Source organism: Amphiura filiformis, chromosome 11 (assembly GCF_039555335.1).
Source record: "Amphiura filiformis chromosome 11, Afil_fr2py, whole genome shotgun sequence".
NCBI lineage: Eukaryota > Metazoa > Echinodermata > Ophiuroidea > Amphilepidida > Amphiuridae > Amphiura > Amphiura filiformis.
Window position 1 is genome coordinate 47,193,551 of NC_092638.1, and position 17,431 is coordinate 47,210,981.

At 37.0% G+C, this 17,431-nt stretch overlaps 1 protein-coding gene across 1 annotated transcript in view; it reads left to right on the plus strand.

Annotated features, from left to right (window-relative positions):
• Nucleotides 1–429: 429 nt before the first annotated feature.
• The window catches only part of LOC140164144 (uncharacterized), a 34,817-nt gene continuing 17,815 nt past the window's right edge, over nucleotides 430–17,431 (plus strand). Inside the window, exons 1-3 of the mRNA XM_072187388.1 lie at nucleotides 430–570; nucleotides 11,814–12,067; nucleotides 15,458–15,686. Coding sequence (XP_072043489.1) covers nucleotides 430–570; nucleotides 11,814–12,067; nucleotides 15,458–15,686 — 624 coding nt within the window. The remainder of the gene's footprint in view (nucleotides 571–11,813; nucleotides 12,068–15,457; nucleotides 15,687–17,431) is intronic.

A 17,431-nucleotide genomic window follows, 5' to 3' on the forward strand; every position in this document is an offset into this window, starting at 1 on the left:
TTCTTGATGGCGTCCCAAAGACCGGGCCCAAAGAAGTATCGCATCATCCCGGTAGTGATAATTAGGTAGTACTGCCGGGTCAGCAACCCCTCTGTCCTCTAAGTCCTTTGGAAGATTACCTTGAATATCAAGGCGCCAAGTTGACCAGACACGGCGTATTATCTCTAGCATTCCGACACGTCCAATAAACATGCATATGTCTACCCATCCATCTATGCTCAGCAATTTACTCACCCCTTTGCATTGTTTTGGAAATAGGTCAAGGTCAACAGGCCTTAATGGATTTTTTTGCTGCGTTACCAAGGTAACAAACCATCTGAGCTATGGCAAAAGATTCTCTTTTTTTGTTCGCTGCATAAGCGGCCATTATGGATTTATGCAAATTTACAAGCGCAAATTGTAGCAGTATGACAAAGCTGACTACTGGGAATGGGAGGTTTTCTTGAATCTGCAGACTGGTCTCTTGGCTCCAATCTGATGACCCAGAAGAAGCATGCAGCAACATCACTATTATCATCAGTGATACTATGGAGATCTTCATATCAGCAAAGCAAGAAGACTGTAGACATGGTATAGTTTGATGACTACTGCAAACGAGCAGCAGCCGAATAAGAATAACACCAAAGAATACAAGGATAAGTTTACAAAAGCTAGAAAAGAGTATAATCGTGCAGAGAAGGTAGCCAGAAAGAGCTATAACAGCAAATTGAGGAAAGAACTCTCAGATGGCAGCGTCAGCAGCAAGAAATGGTAGAATACTGTAAAATTAACACCCTAGCTGGTAATGAAACTAAATCTCTGAAAATATCACTGAAAACGCGAGATGAACGCTGAACAAGCATTGAATTTCGTGAGAACGATAGAAAGAGGTGGACGCTGAAACGGCAATGTAATAATATCAGCGGTAATTCAATGTTTTTTTAAGCAGTGAATCAAGATCGATAATGAGCCAGCTTCTTGGCTTGTAATTTGCATAACTAATAGCGTGGACCCCCACGGATCGGCCATATATGGTAATACAAACAGCATGACACAATCGGTCACTGTTGAATCTGAGCAGAATACTTTGATCTGAGACAGGTTGAATAAAATCACGCTGAAATCACACTGATAATGTTCCCGGGTGGAATTACCAATTACGCTTATTTTATTGTGTTTAGAAATCGATACGCTACTCATCCAATAATATAAACATGATTGACCCATAAAACCTGATTGTAAACAAATGACAAATATGTATCCATATCTACCGTGGAATATCATCAACCTGGTTTGGGCACGGAAAGGGTCCGAGTCCGTGATGTACAGCCCGGGTTTTTAGCGTTCGTTGTTTCTCGAAGGTCACGCTAGACCCCGATCGTTGAGTAATTTGTACACAGGGAACGCCGGGGAGGCACGGCACGGGGGTTAAGGCCCGGGTTTAGGGTAAAAAAGCAGAACTATTATAGATTTATAAAGCTAAAATATTTTACTGCAATATCAAATGTACCATGTTATTCAGTCATGTCTTATGACTAATGTTTTTTGTACGTGTAGGCCTACAGTATTGTACAGTGTACACTATCATTCCTGCATTATTTTTAAATGATGTCCTATGGCCTAGGCATATTCATATCAATGTCGTGGTGTTTTTTGAAATCTATACTGAAAGCGGAGGCGAGGGGTATCTACCGTGATAGCTTTTTTTTTCTCTGTAACTGATGTGGGAGGTGCGGCATCCGCACGGAGTTATTAAAAAGCAAAATAGGCCTAGGTAATTATTTTTCGTACCCCGGGTTTGTACTGCAAGATCAAAATGTGCCACTGTACCATGTCATATTTCCCTACCTGCAATGTTTTGTAGTATTCAAATAAACGTCGCGGTGTTTATCGTCGTATTTCCAAGCATTTCCACCATTGCATTTAAATTCCCGGCACGCGACAGTCGGCACATATTTTCAATCATCATGTGCTCGAGGAAACATTCCAACTTGCCACATTTCATGTCATTGCATGTCCAGTCCGAATAATCAGTACGTACCAAAACAAAATATTAGTATTGCCTTGTTTCTGCACTGAACATCAGAACTCGCGATTTCAAAACATGAAATGAATCTTTCATAAAATTTTGAAACTGCTTGAATCCCATGGGCGCGAGTTGAATCCCCGGGGTTGAATCCTTGATCGAAAACTTGCATAGGCCTACTGTATAGGCCTGGGCCTACATCAAGACACGTAAATAAAAGCCACTCGGGCCAATTTAAAATAAAACAAAAAACACAACATCTTGGCTCCTTTTTGTCGGTTTCTTAATATTCCGTCCGTGTCCATTTTTAAATCTCAGCACAGCTGGAGCAAAGGCCAGTCGATACACCTTTGGGCAGGACACGGCGGCGCGTGTCGAGCCCTCTTGGCACCGACAGACTTTAGTGAGGAGGCCAAGTACAAAAATGTTTAGGCGACGGTAAAAAAAAATTCAATTTAGCCAAAATGGTGTAGGCCCACAAGTAGCCGTGTTCAAAATTACTCTTGGCTAAATTTTTGTCGAAATGATTTGGTTGTAAACATATTTTTTGCCTCAGATTTTGGTGTACGCCAATTTTTTAATAGTTTCCAGGAAGAAAGAATCGCCCGACCTGGGCGCCCGACCACCGAGATTCTTAAATTTTCTTTTTATTCTGTAAAATTTCAGTTATAACTTTTCAACGAAGATGTTTTAGAAGTTGACAGCGTTCGAAATAAGCCCTATTGCACCACAACTTTCAAAATGGGGTGCAAAAAGTGCAGCCCAAGGAAAAAAAAATAATTCGAAGATAGACAGTAATTAAGGGGGTACAACACCCATTGATTTTTTTTAGAATTTTTTTGCATTTTGTGAAAAAAAAAAAAAAAAAAAATGGACAAAGTGGTATGCAAAATGAAGGGGCAAATCTTCTCGTTTTATTGGTGGCATCGGTATCAACGTAGCTTACATGCTTTTAAAAGTAGAAGCCAAAAGGTGGTACATCACTGATGATTTAAATTCACTTCATTTTGGAAAGCTTACTATCAACGGATTTCGTTAAAATTTTGGATATGTGTTGCTAACACGTTAGGGAAATAAAGTTGATATGTAAAATGGGAATAAGTGGTTCCTGATTTCTTTTATGACTTCATGAACTTGGTGCTCCACAACTATCAAAAAAGGAACTGGTTAAAATGCTTCTATTTTCAATGTTGAGCTATATTTTGTATTTTTAACTTGCGACATTATTTCACTGAAACTTAATTAAGCCACAGGTAACAGGTTACCACAACCATACTACAGCAATGTTGAAAAAAATTGTATTTCTTGTCACCTATACCACCATATTGGGTAGTTTTCCGTAAGCTTAACGTTTGTGATTTTGGTAACTATTTTATATTTATTTGTGAAATCCATCGCAACTAGGCATTCTAAATTGTACTCACCATTTACATCCCAAGGTATATTAGTATATCCACCTTGCACTTCTCGATATATATCCAGTTAAAGACAGAATATCAAAATTATTCCTCATTATGATATCACAAACTCTCACATGTATATTCAAAATTGATGCTTAAATTTGACCTGAACCAATTGACCTATAACCTGACATACGGTGACCTAATAGCCTTTTCTTCTCCTAACAACACATTATAATATTATTGACTAATGACTATACATCCATTGTGTAAGTGTTTATATATTTTGCATGCACCACTAGATTTTCTATAGAGAGTATAACAAAGGATTTAATGTATTCTATTCATGTACCCTACTTGAACATGCTGAATAGAATAAATCATGGTTTGTTATGAAACACGCATCTGAGTAACTAGGATACAGTAAACAAAATATATATAGGGCTAAAATGACTTACTACAATTGTTTAAAAGCACTTTTTTTCTTCTTCTTTTCATATTTTTTTTTATTTCACATGATCCGTGCATATATCGCCTAGCTATAAATGAAAAAATTTTTATTTAGACCAATCAAACCAATATATGGGTGTAGTACGCCCTTAAGTTGAAACTCATTCTATAGCTTTACACACGTAGGCCACATATAGGCCGGGCCTATAAAGGATTCGTGCTGTAGCAGTACTAGTATATACTAAATATAGAGTTCTTCTTCGCCCCGGGTCTTCGAAAAATCGATTAAAAAAAATCCCCTCCTCCTTCCTTATTGCAAAAACTCGGACGCTAAACATGTTTTTTTTTGCCCCGCCTGGCCAGTTCTTCTATGAAGAACTGACTTACACCTGTTACTGCTGATGACAGACAGAACAGAATTTACATGGATACATTTTAACCTTGACTAATTCCCTAAGGAACTTAGACCAAAAGTGGGGCTTCATCTTTAAATGTCCGGGCTTTATCTAGTCTCCCCAGCAGCCACAGCCGGTTTTGTTCCGCTCCCTCCATACAAACTTTGTGTGGAGGGAGCGCAACCAAACTGGCTGCGGAGAAGACTATTGATTACAAGTCAGTATTGATTTTATGAAGAAGATGGTCATTGCCGTTTCGCTCGACTCTCAAGTTGTTGTAGGGCCTATGTATAGCTGGCTTCAGTCGAATATTATTTTGGTGCATTTCATATTCCAGTCTCATAGCTATAAGCTATCGCTATGGATCCTATTCTCATCAAGCGTCCGAAAGTGATATGCTCATGTATAAAATGCAGTCAGAAAGCACCAGAGGATCCGTCGCGAATAATGTCTTTTCGCACCGTCCAACAGCACCATCGTATACATGGCCGGGAGCCTGACCGTGGATTGCCCGAACCACATCCAATGCCAATCTTTGATGTTTTACCAATGGCGCCTCGCGTTGAACGCGAAGGACCAGTTCTGGAACTGCCTACTTTTGGAGACGATCAGCATACTCCCATAGTCGAAGTAAGGGACCAGCCTGTGTACCACGGGTCTTCGTACACTGTATATAACAGTGTTTTGATGCTGATGGCTATAAAGGGTTTTCATCCAGGGGTACGTAAAATATAAATACTCTTCATTGTGTTTTCTTTTTATAGGTTTATATGCCTAGATTTCTGTGTTTAAAAAAAATAGGTATCTCGATGGTACTGTGTCTGTGACTAGGGCCTGCCCTAGGCTATGCATGTTTTTAATTTAGCGAACGTGAAATTTAAAGGAGTAGGCCTATTTCGTGATCCTAGCATCCACTTTTTATGACGTTTTCCAGTAGATATTCACGAAAAAAGCTTATTTCCAAAATTTCAGTTGATTCCGATTTGGCGTTTGCGAGCTGTGCATGTACAGTCACTACTCGTGGTACTGGTAGGCCACTGTTGTAATTTCGTTCTGATACATGTAGGCCTATACCAGAACCCGGGACCAGAACGAAATTCAAATTTTGACTATATTTTTGCTAAACGAATTAATCTGCAAGAAATTTTTGGTACCGGTACATAAACATTATGTAGCCAGAGGCTTACAGTGGTATAAAAATATCAACTTTTTTCCCCGGCTTTAAAAAAAAAAAAAAAGTGGGGGATGATAAATTACGTGTAGTGTCAGTAAAACACCCACCACCGAATGTAAAACACCGAAATAAGGCCAAATAAACATGTTTCACCGTCCCCTCCCGCTTCCTTTTTTGAGGTTTCCTCAAATATATTTTTATTTTTTGAAATTCAGTTATAACTTTTCAAAAAATAGTCTAGTAAGTTGGGATGCATTCTATAGCCTTGTTAAGATACAAGAAACACTTAGGAAGGTTTTGTGATTATTAGAGAGGGTGTATTAAACTCTCAGAACAACAAATAAAAAGAGCGTGGCCTAGCGGTTAAGGCATAGGACTGTGAACCCAAGGGTCAAGGGTTCGAATCCCAGGTCCGGCTCTTTGTGTCCTTGAGCAAGACACTTCACTCTACTTGCTTAGTGCTTCGGAGGGCACTTTAAGCTGTCGGTCCCGTGTACATGCATATTTTCTCACATTAATGTAGTGTGCACGTTAAAGAACGTCACAGGCTATTCGAAAAGAGCAGGGGATCATCCCGGTCATGTTGACTGTACTTCAAAATACTCTCATCTACTCTAGGTTCCAGAGTAAAAAATAAGTACAGCTTGTCTGTACGCAGTGCGACAATACTCATACATATGAGGGAGGCACTTATAAGGAAGAAGAAGAAGAAGAAGGGCCTCCTCCTTTTTCCAGGCATTATTGCATACGCTAAAACAGCTCTAAGTATGAGTATTTATTACACCAATTTTGCGATAGAAAATAAAAAGCCCACTCTTCCTCCTTTTTTTCAAAAACCCGGACGTGAAACATGTTTTATTTTTTACTTGGCCTAACAGAGTAAAACCAAAAATGAATGACTGCATGCATGTCAGCACGTCATGCAATCAATGTTGGCAAGTGTGTGTCTTGGTCTCCATCAAATGATTGGCTATGTAAACTTTGTAATCATGATGAGACAATTGATCACTTTCTATTTCATTGTAGGGCACTCAAAAGAGCACACATGAATATCAGATACTTGAAAGAAATTTAATCGATAATGATCTTGATTCTTGGCCTGTTTTGGGAAACATAAGGTGTGTTTAGACGGTAGCCTACATTTGAATGTTACTTACAAGCGAGCCAGCAATTAAATTATGCTACAAGCGAGTGTGTGTCCACACCGGACTTTACTTGTAAGCCAACTCACTTGTAAGAGTGACCTTCACTGGTAAATTATGCCATGATTATACACAATCAGAATAGGATTGGGTCATCAAGGTCATGCTTACAAGCGAGCTAACATGCAAGTCTTGTTCACACTGGCCTTACATTTGAATGTTACTCGCTACATGTAAGATATCTTACATGTAAAATCGTCACTTGTAACTTGCATGTAGCTACATTCGAGTGCGTTTAGACGGGCACTACATACAAGTTTACATTTGAATAAAGCCTATATGTATGGCTTAAGGTTAGCAACTATTTTAAACTGTTGCGATTTGGTAGTTCACAGCATCTTGCGAATGATAGTGAGCTTTGGCCAAAATTGCATTGATCATTTCGTAGCGAGTGTGTAGAAGAATTTAAATATCACAGATACCCTTGTAGGTCCTGTTGTTCTTGAGTTATGTTGTAAAGAGGACTGAAACAACACTTTTGTAAAACATACATTAACTTATTCCCAACAATAAATTAAGCAAGTTTTCAAAGTATATGATTTGAAGAATGAACTTTTGCAAAACATCAAAGTTTTATTTGTCAATAATATATTGATTTTAATAATTAAAATTAATTTATCGTGTGCTTCGACCAACAATAGATTGTGTAGCCTTAAGTTATAGGCCCTTGGTAAAATCTTCGATGACAGCTGTAACGACTTCTATTAAAATAACTTTTGAGAAGAACGCAAGAGACTCTTGAATGTGTCTTAATTGAATTTTACAAGTTCATTTCTTCATGTTGTATTTTGTGTTTTCTAATAATTTCGCCAGATGGACCTATAATTGTGTATATACCGTGCATGTATCAATAATTTTTTGTACATTTGTTTTTCAATTCAAGTAATTTCATGTATTTCTGTACTATTTTTGAAACTTTGTCATGTATGTTGGATGCACCGTCAGATGTCGGATGAGTGCCACTGTAATAATGAAAGTGTTATTCCAGTAAATTTGATTTAAATTTGATTGATTGTGAACACCGTAGAAATCACCGTGCTCGACAGACTGATTTATTGATTTTTGCTTCACTTCTGTCGATCATTATAGAGTTCATTATGCCTCCTGTACTAGTGATTTGGGAGGCCAAAAAAAAACTTTGAAACCGGCAAATTCGTGTTTTTTGCCAAATAAAATCCTTGACAGTCCTACAATTTTAACCTCAAAATTAAAGTTGCATTTCCCCCGGGCATTTCCCTCACTTCTCGCAATATATTTTCCACAAAGATTGTTGTTTATATCCTGGGAATTATCTGTACTGATCCTGGCATGCACGAATACTACCAAATCAAAACATGTGTACGGTATACCCAGAGCATACCAGAGAAGCTGGGTATACACATCGCGCGGTCTAAATATAGATTGGGGTTTGACCTGACCTAGATAATCTAGCGACCCTGTATTGGAGACATTTTGGAAGTGCTCTATTTATGTTTTAAACATATTATGAGTAGGGCAGAGAACACTTATCTATTATGCCTTTTGTTTGAAGGCTGAAGCTATTAAATCGGAAATTCGGTTTTCATAATAGGCCCTACATATATTTTAAATGTCTTTGTATTGTATTGTTTTTATCAATAATCAATACAATTAATGAGCTAATATGACTTGAAACTGCTGATTAATATGTAATTTTTGCCAATATTTTGCTAAAATCCAATGCATAAATGTTGAAAATGGCTGACGACCAGTCCGTATTTAGGTTCTCACGGCACATAGGCCTAACTGCTATTTGGTTGAGTTTAAAACAACAATGCAAGTGATTACAAGACATCTTTTGTTATAAATATGTTAAAGTAGTTAGTGTTAATGCAGGTACAAAGATTCAGTGTCAAGAGACAATCTATTTCGAAAATAAACCCCTTATAAAAGTTGCTCGAAAATGGCTGTTGACCGGTATTTGAGTAGGCCTACTCACGGCACGAACTACCATATTTAATCGAGTTTAAAAAATCAATGGAAGTGAATACAAGACATCTTTTGTTATATAGGCTACATGTTAAACTAGTTACTGTTAATGCCATTACAAAGATTGGGTATCAAGAGACACTCTATTTTTTATATTAGACCCCCTTACAAATGCTTGAAAATGACAGAGGACTGGTATTTAGGAGTATTCGCAGCACGAAGTGCCATATCTGGTTGAGTTTAAAACAACAATGGAATGGAAGTTAATACAAGGCACCTTTTTTTTTTATATAGGCCTACATGTTAAACTAGTTACTGTTAAGGCCAAATAAAAAATAAAACATGTTTCACGTCCCCTCCCGCTTCCTTTTTTTGAGGTTTCTTCATTTTTATTTTTATTTTTTGAAATTCAGTTATAACTTTAAAAAAATATGTCTAGGAAGTAGAGATGCTTTCTATATAGCCTTGCTAATATACAAGAAACGCTTTTATAAGGTTTTGTGAGAGTTAGAGGGGGCCTATCTCTCAGAACAACAAATAAAAAGAGGCCTCCTCCTTTTTCCAGGCATTATTGTATATGCTAAAACAGCTCTAATTATGGGTATTTACACTGATTTTGCGATAAAAAATAAAAAATAAAAAGCCCCCTCTTCCTCCTTTTTTTTCAAAAACCCGGACGTGAAACATGTTTTTATTTTACTTAGCCTAATGCATTTAGAAAGATCAAGAGACACTCTATTTTGAAAATATACTCCCCTAAAATTGCTCAAAAATGTCCGATGACCAATAATCACGACAGGGGTCGCCATATTGGAGGCTCTTGGGCTACCAGTAAATATTGTCCGATCTTCCTGAAAATTTTACAGAAAAGTTTTTCATCCAACTGAACCAGGGGTAGGAGCATGGTATTTCAGACTTTTGTAAAATAAGAACCACGTCAACCACCCTAGCCTATAGGCCCTATCTAGACCATAGGCGTAGATCCCGGGGGATGGGGTACCATTTATCCCCCCAATATTTTGCCAGGGGGGGATGGTCCATACAATCATCCCCCCCAATGTTGACGCCTGATAATGGGTTTCTGACCAAATTAACCTCATATTTGTCCATTTTAGCCCCAAAAGTGCAAATTTTCGCGCGCTTCGCGCGCATTTAATCTACTTTTACACCATATTTCATCACTTTAGCTTCAAAATAGCAAAAATTTTCGCGCGCATTTATATCATTAACTAATTCTGTTCCCAAAGGGTGCTGGATTGACTATATACTTCAAGATTATTTTCCAACTTCATCCCCCCCCCCCATGTCAAAAAGAAATCTACGCCACTGATCTAGACCATTTTAAGTTTGCATTATTGGGAACCAAAAAAATTTGGCATGTGCAGGGGGAGCAAAAATTTTTTAGCGGGGCCAAGCAATTTTTTACGGGCCGAGAGGGGCGAGCAATTTGACTCGTAATTAATATCATGATTATTGCACAGCCCCTAGTCCTTGGAACAGAGAAGATGAGAAAAGAAACCCTGGGCAGGCTTTTTAAAGCCTTAAAAAACAGGATTGAAAAAAAAACACACAATAAAAAACACCATAGCTTTTTAGCCAAAAGGTCTGGAGACAGGGAACTTTTTTTAAAAATTTTTTTTACGCTGCGAATCGAATGCCATTTATCTTTTTTTATGGTCCAGATGGTTGTCTCGTGCCCAGGCTGTTTGTGGTTCAGTCACGCAGATATGTTCGTGAAACCATTTGTCTGGGCACGAGACAAGCTATATGGTTGACCTTTGTTGTGGGTTATCTTGTATATACATGTCGGAACTAGATCTCGTGAGACTCTCGTGGTTCCACATCTCATTATTTACTGGCAAAATACAACAGTTTTTAAGATTATAACATGGTGTCCGTGTGGAGATTCTGACATCGGAGTAGCTCCGCCCAAAATGATCACCGTTCAGTCGCCGTGGATATTTGCGAAATCAAACAATTTGATGATGATTTCGGTGGATCATCTGGGTGCATTGACTGCAATGACTGCATTCGTATACAGTCACTATTATTAAATTTCATCGCGTCAAGTGCACAAGGACATGATTGGTGTAAAGTTTAATTGCCGACGGGCTGTGACTACCGTGTTTATCTTTTCTGTGCTGACGAGCGACGGATTTTATAGTTCAGCGAAAATGGTAGTATCTCGGATTAGTAGTTCGCAACACAAACTTAAATAACGGGCAAAACAGACACATCATTTATCGGTATGACATTTTCGTATTGGTGCTAGCCTATCTAAGTTTGCACTGAAGTGCCATCTCAGTTTTGGTGTGCCGATGTGGATCATGTGTTAATGAATTTTTATTTATTCTGGATAAATAATGGGGTATTAAAGGAGTATTTCGTGATCCTAGCATCCTCTTTTTATGACATTTTTCAGTACATATCCACGAAAAAAGCATATTTCCAAAATTTCAGTTGATTCCGACATTGCGTTTTATGAGTTATGCATGATTATGTGTATTACACTGCTCCATAGACAATACGTTGTAATTTAGTTGATTCGTTCTGGTGCACCAGAACGAAATTCCACGATATCTTTGCTGAACTAATTAATCTGCAAGAAATATTTTGTACATAAACATTATGTAGCCAGAGGTTTCCAGTGATATAAAAATCTCAACTTTTTTGAGAAAAGTGGGGGATGAGGCTGTGGATCACGAAATGCCCCTTTAATAACAATTACAAGCATAAGAGTTTAGACAAGAAGTACAAGAAGCTGTTTAATTAATATTATGACAAACATGCAACTATTTTAGCTACAGGAGCCTTGTATTTTTTAGTGCAACGTTGCACTAGCTTTTTGTATACACTTCATCCCATACCGTTGTGCAGCTACTACGGTATGGGTTCCCCGTACTAGATTAGTACAGGGAACCCATACTGTAGTAGCTCTGGCCTCTGCACATAGGGCATCACCAATAACGACAATGTCATACCGATAAATGATGTGTCTGTTTGCCCATTTTTTAAAGTTTGCCTTGCGAACTAATCTCGGATACATGACAGGGGTAGAAAAAGTTCTACATCAATCAATCCAGATATTAAAATGGAAAAGGTTTTGTAATCACAACCTCTGCTTATTATAGGTTTCAATATATACCAGTTATCAAACCAAATGAGTTGTTTTGTTGTCATGTATGAGAATTTTGTAACTAGATACTTTACTTCATGTATGTTTCTTAATAATGTATGTAGGTGTCTCAAGATGCAATGACGCAGATGTTCACTGCTGTGAAACTCCTCCTGCCACCTGACAACAGACTACCAGACACTTGGAACAAGGCGTACAGAATGGTAGCGCCCGACCTCATTCCTGTCCAACACGCCGACATGTGCCCAGATGACCATGTTATTTTCACTGGCCAGTTTGCCCAGCTGGATAAATGTCCCAAGAAGGGTTGTGGGAAAAGCAGGTACAGCGATATGCAGAAGAAAATACCCGTTAAAAAGTAAGTTTACCTAAAATGCAATTCTTATTTTAGTGCATACCAAGCTAAGCGTGCCATACATGTAATTTTCTGTCATAAATAGAACCATTATTCTCATTACGGTACTACTAAATACTACTAATACTAGTATATAGTATTTCACATGATGGAATAAAAAATCTAAGTCACAAGAAACATCCGTGATAAATAACTCGCAGTGAAAGGAGGAAAGAAAGTATAGGGCCTGCAACAATCCACAGGTAATTTGGGTTTTACCATTTTAAAAAATTGTTAAAAACTATCTTCAGTAAAATATTTGAATAATTAAATGAAATAATTCAAATTCGTCATTGAAAATGAGCTGCGGGAGAATGAAAAGGCTAGGTGAAGCTTCAGTGGCCATGTCTCTTTGAGGGTACTGATACATGATTTACCAAACAGTGACTCATTTCAGAATGCAGCCATGCGTCATGAAAAGAAAAACTTTGTTGTTTGTGATTCTGTTTATGTTTACGGAATCAGTTGAACGGAGAAGAAGAATATACACCCCTCAAAAGAATTAAGGGCCATGAGCCAAAATTCCCGTTTGTGGCGGGACGGAATTTTGATAGGCCTTTTAAATTGTAGCACTGTGACTGTTTATTTTATGGATTCTTCATGTTCTTAATATAAACAAGTAAGTTACAGACTACATTCACACACAAGAAAAATAGTCCAAAGAATCAACATGTTGCCATGGTAACACAAATTCATTGATGTGGTGGGACGGAATGATAAACTTCATGTATTTGTGAACACAGTACATTTGTTAAATTTCTATCAAAAGTACTGGAATAAAAACATTTGTTTCTAACATTGGTATTAACTTCAACTACCCTTCTTTTGTATATATGTAGGAATTATAAAATTTACCCCCCCCCCTCTTTATAGTATGTTCATCAATTTTTAAAAATCATGTCAATGTGGCGGGACAGAATTTTGTCCACCATGTCAAAATCAAGAAAAAAAGCAATTGATTCCCTTTAAAACTGACAAAATTGTCTTTTCTTTCACTTCCAATGAAAATTATTGCAAAATATTGACTGAGAAAGAAATTGGTCATCCCTTCCTGAACTTAAAAAATCATCTCAAAATGTGGCGGGTCATGTTTTACACCATAGACCCTGAAAATAGAATTATTGCTGGCATCCTACCACAAAAGGCCTGAAATAGAAGAAGTTAAAATGGCTCAGAGTCTAGCAAAGTTGATGAATTCAATTTTTGTGTACTCAGGAATGTTAATTACGGTACCATAATAGTTGATATTTTGGAAAGTTTTGACTAAAAAATTGTTTTCGTCCCTTCCGGAACGTAAAAAAATCACCTCAAAATGTGACGGGACGGAATTTTACACATATTTTAATTCATTTCTTTATTTTTGAAAAGTCCACTGAAATTTTTTTTTAGTGCTGAAATTGTCTATACAGAAGACCATTATAATACCATAAACAAAAAAAACCTATATTTTTTAAATATGTAGTATTTCAGTAGTAACATCAAATTTAACAATTCCGTCCTGCTACGTGTGTATTTTATTTGCTTGCATTCCGAAATTTACGGGCAAATTTTACTTTTTTTTGCTGATTCATAAACTTTGGTAAGTAGTCTATTAAACCAGAGGAGAAATTCACTCTTGTGACAATTTCTCAATTTTACTTAGGTTGAGTGAGTACCATTTTTGGCTCTGGCCTTAAAAAGAATCAGATTAATATATCACGATTTTTGAAAACATAGGATATGATAATATTATTGATAATTGTGCTTCATCTTTCATTACATCACTTGTTCCCTAAGTTGTAGACAAAATTCACTCATTACAAATATCCGCTATCACCCACATCTTGAGCGTAAGGGGGGGGGTGGAGGCTAAAATTTTGATTTGGAAGCCACATTTCAAACATCACCACGGTCAACTTCGGTCAAGATCAAGTCACATAAAGATACATGCGGTGCAAATTCCCTGGCCCTTTGTAATGAACGTAAAAATGTTCTTGTACCCTTCAGGTAACATTTTTAGCTCAATTTGTTAGCAAATTTGAGCTATTGTCATCGACCAGATTTGCAACGGTTTTTTACTTTCTCTTGCTACATTGTTTGAGTAATGGAGCTGGTAATTCGAGGGAGCAATCTTTGCATGATCGTTCATGCCTAGCGATAGCGTATTATAATACCGCCACATTTAAATTTATACGATGGAAAGCGCGGAGATGCTAACTTTCCTATTTTGTCTACTACCGATTTTCTCACCAAAAGTTTTTTAAAAAGGCCTAAATAATTTTCAAAGTCTCCATACAAATGCTTTCAGCTTTTGTTTTTTGTCTTTTCATATAGAAAGAGACATGTTAAGCATAAGCATAAATAAATTTAAAAGGTGTACCTTTTATTTTTTTTTTTGTTGGCTATGTTTTTTTGGGTTTTTTTTGGCTATGCATGGCTATACATAGCTATGCATGGCTATACATAACCATACATACATTTAGCTAGCTATATGTACCCGGTACATAGGTTGTTCAGTTTGAACTTGAAGTTATGAGCCTTGAAAGTATTTTACTCCAACCTTCTTTGAAAAATCTTCTACATGGAAAGATCCTTAAATGAAGCCGTCTAACGGCAGAGCTCTGCATTTTCTTTAGGAAAGCTTTATTTTAGATAGCTCTATCTCATGATACAGATCAAGGTGGCTCAGTTTTTCATGTTATGAATCTTCAAAGTTGATGCCTTTACTTCCAACCTTTCCATGCTTTTCTTTAAAAATTCCTCCATATGGACTTACTGAGAGTTCTTAAAAATGAGGCTGTCAGACAGCAGAACTCTGTCCATTTTTTTCAGGAAAGCAGTATTTTAAAAAGGTTCATCTCATGATGCAGTTCATATGTATGTAGGTCAGTTTTCAAGGTCATGAGCCTAGCTTTAGTGTTGTCATTTTCCTTCAACCTTCTTTGATAAATCCTCCATTTCCCACTTACAATTCCTTAAATGGGGCTTTAAGATGGTAGAGCTTTTCCTACCGACAGTTCCTTAAAATGGCTGTCAGATGGCGGAGTTCTGTCCAATTATCTTCAGGAAAGATGTTTTTCAAATAACTTGACCTCATACTTCCAATTTCAATTTTTGTCTCTATCTAGTTAAATGTGCTGTCCATAATAATAATGCTGAACATGGTAACCAACAATAATTTGTGATATTATGCACGTACAATACCATGCCAAATTTGCCAATAACATATTAGTTCCAATGACATGCCTACATTGAAATAATTGAGCTACAGCACCATTGGTGCTCTTGTTATTAGATTGTGTTAAAACTGTAAATCTTTCATGTCAAGGTAATGTACCATACTCAATTGTGTAATTGATATAAATTGTCTTTCAGACTTCCATACCTTCCCCTTCTACCAAGGATTAAGCGCCTTTTAGAAATCCCGCGAATCAAATCACTCATGATACTGAAGCAGCCTGGCCCTCCTGCACCTGTAATGCGAGATGTATGGGATGCACCCATGCTAGCTCATCTATATCAAGAAGGTGCATTTGGAGAAGTCTGCAAGGAGTTGTTCTTTGGCATTTCAATAGATGGCTTTGATCCATTTAGCCACAACAAGGTAAGAAACTTTCAACCGTATGTCTGTCTTAACTAGATGTACATGTATGTGTATGTTCCATTTTGATTATGTTTGCAATATTTGCAATTTTTTCTCACATATTTTTCCTATGGCATTGTAACTTGTGGTCAGTACGTGTATGGTGTGGTGGGAGGGTTGGTTAGAGGGAGAGTGTGGCAAGGTGGATCAGGGTATGGTCATTTAGGTCAAATTTCAAAATTGGTCCAATGGAGCTCAAATTCAACAGGAATGATCTTTAAAACATTCTTAACATGTTAAAAATATTTATGACCACAAAGGTCAAAGTTTTGGGATCAAAGGTCAATTATTTAAGTTGGTCCAATCAAGCTCAAATTCAACAGGAATGATACTTACAACATTCTTAACATGTTAAAAATATTTATGACCCAAAGGTCAAAGTTTAGGGGTCAAATGTCAAATTTAAAAGTTGGTCCAATCAAGCTCAAATGCAACAGGAATGATCATTAAGACATTCTAAATGTGTTAAAAACATTTATGACCCCAAAGGTCACACTTAAAGGGGTCAATATGGATCAAAGGTCAAATTTTAAAATTGGTTCATTCAAGCTCAAATTCAACAAGAATATCCTTGCAACATTCTAAACATGTTTAAAATATTTATGACCCCAAAAGGTCAAAGTTAAGGGGTCAAAGGTCAAATTTTATTCAATCAAGCTCAGATTTAACAGGAATGGTCCTTATGACATTTATGTAAAAAATATTTATGACCCAAAAGTTTAGGGGTCAATATGGGTCGAAGGTCAAATTTTAAAATTGATCCAATTAAGCTCAAATTTTACAGGAATGATCCTTACGAAATTCTAAACCAGGGGATCTTGCGGTTATGAACCATACTATTTTTTGTATATATGCATTTACCTTCCATAGGTTGTTGCGGGGGTTGTTAAAAAGGTAATAATTATTTTACAGGCGTATTGTTTGGTTGAAGCAGCCAAACATTATTGAAAGATAATAGTTTTGCAAAAGCTTATTCTACAAATCATATGCTTTAAAACCTGCCTGATTTATTGTTGTTAATGAATTACGTACATGTTACAAAAGTGTTGTTGTTTCAGCCCTTTTTACAACATAACAACTGCACAAGTATATCTGTGACATTTGAATTCTTCTACATGCTTGCTATGAAATGATCAATGCAATTTTTGCCAAAAGCTCATTTGCAAGATGCTGTGAAGTACCAAATCGCAACAGTTTAAAATAGTTGCTAACCTTAACATTATTTTAAATGCTTAAAAGGGCATTTTGTGATCCTCAGCCTCATTACCACTGGAAACTTCTGGTTATATACATTTACATTATGGTTTGTGGCTAGATACATAATAGTTTTGTACAAAAAATTTCTTGCAGCTTAATTTGTTTAACAAAAATATTATCAAAATTTCAATTTTGAACAAAATTACAACAGTGGCCTATGTCCAGAGCAGTGTAAACACATAATCGTGCACAACACGCAAAAAACGGAAGCAACTGAAATATTGGCAGTAAGCTTTTTTCGTGGATATCTAGTGAAAAATATCATAAAAAGAGGATGCTAGGATCACAAAATATTCCTTTAACATTAGGGCTCATATTGCAATTCCCTTACACAGGAAGGTGTGCGCCATCCTGCAGCTTTCCTGTGCTAGCCTTCTTTTGTTAATTTCCTGGGCAGGGTGTATCACATGCATATAATCCATCCGCTTTTATGACCGAAGCTTTCCTGA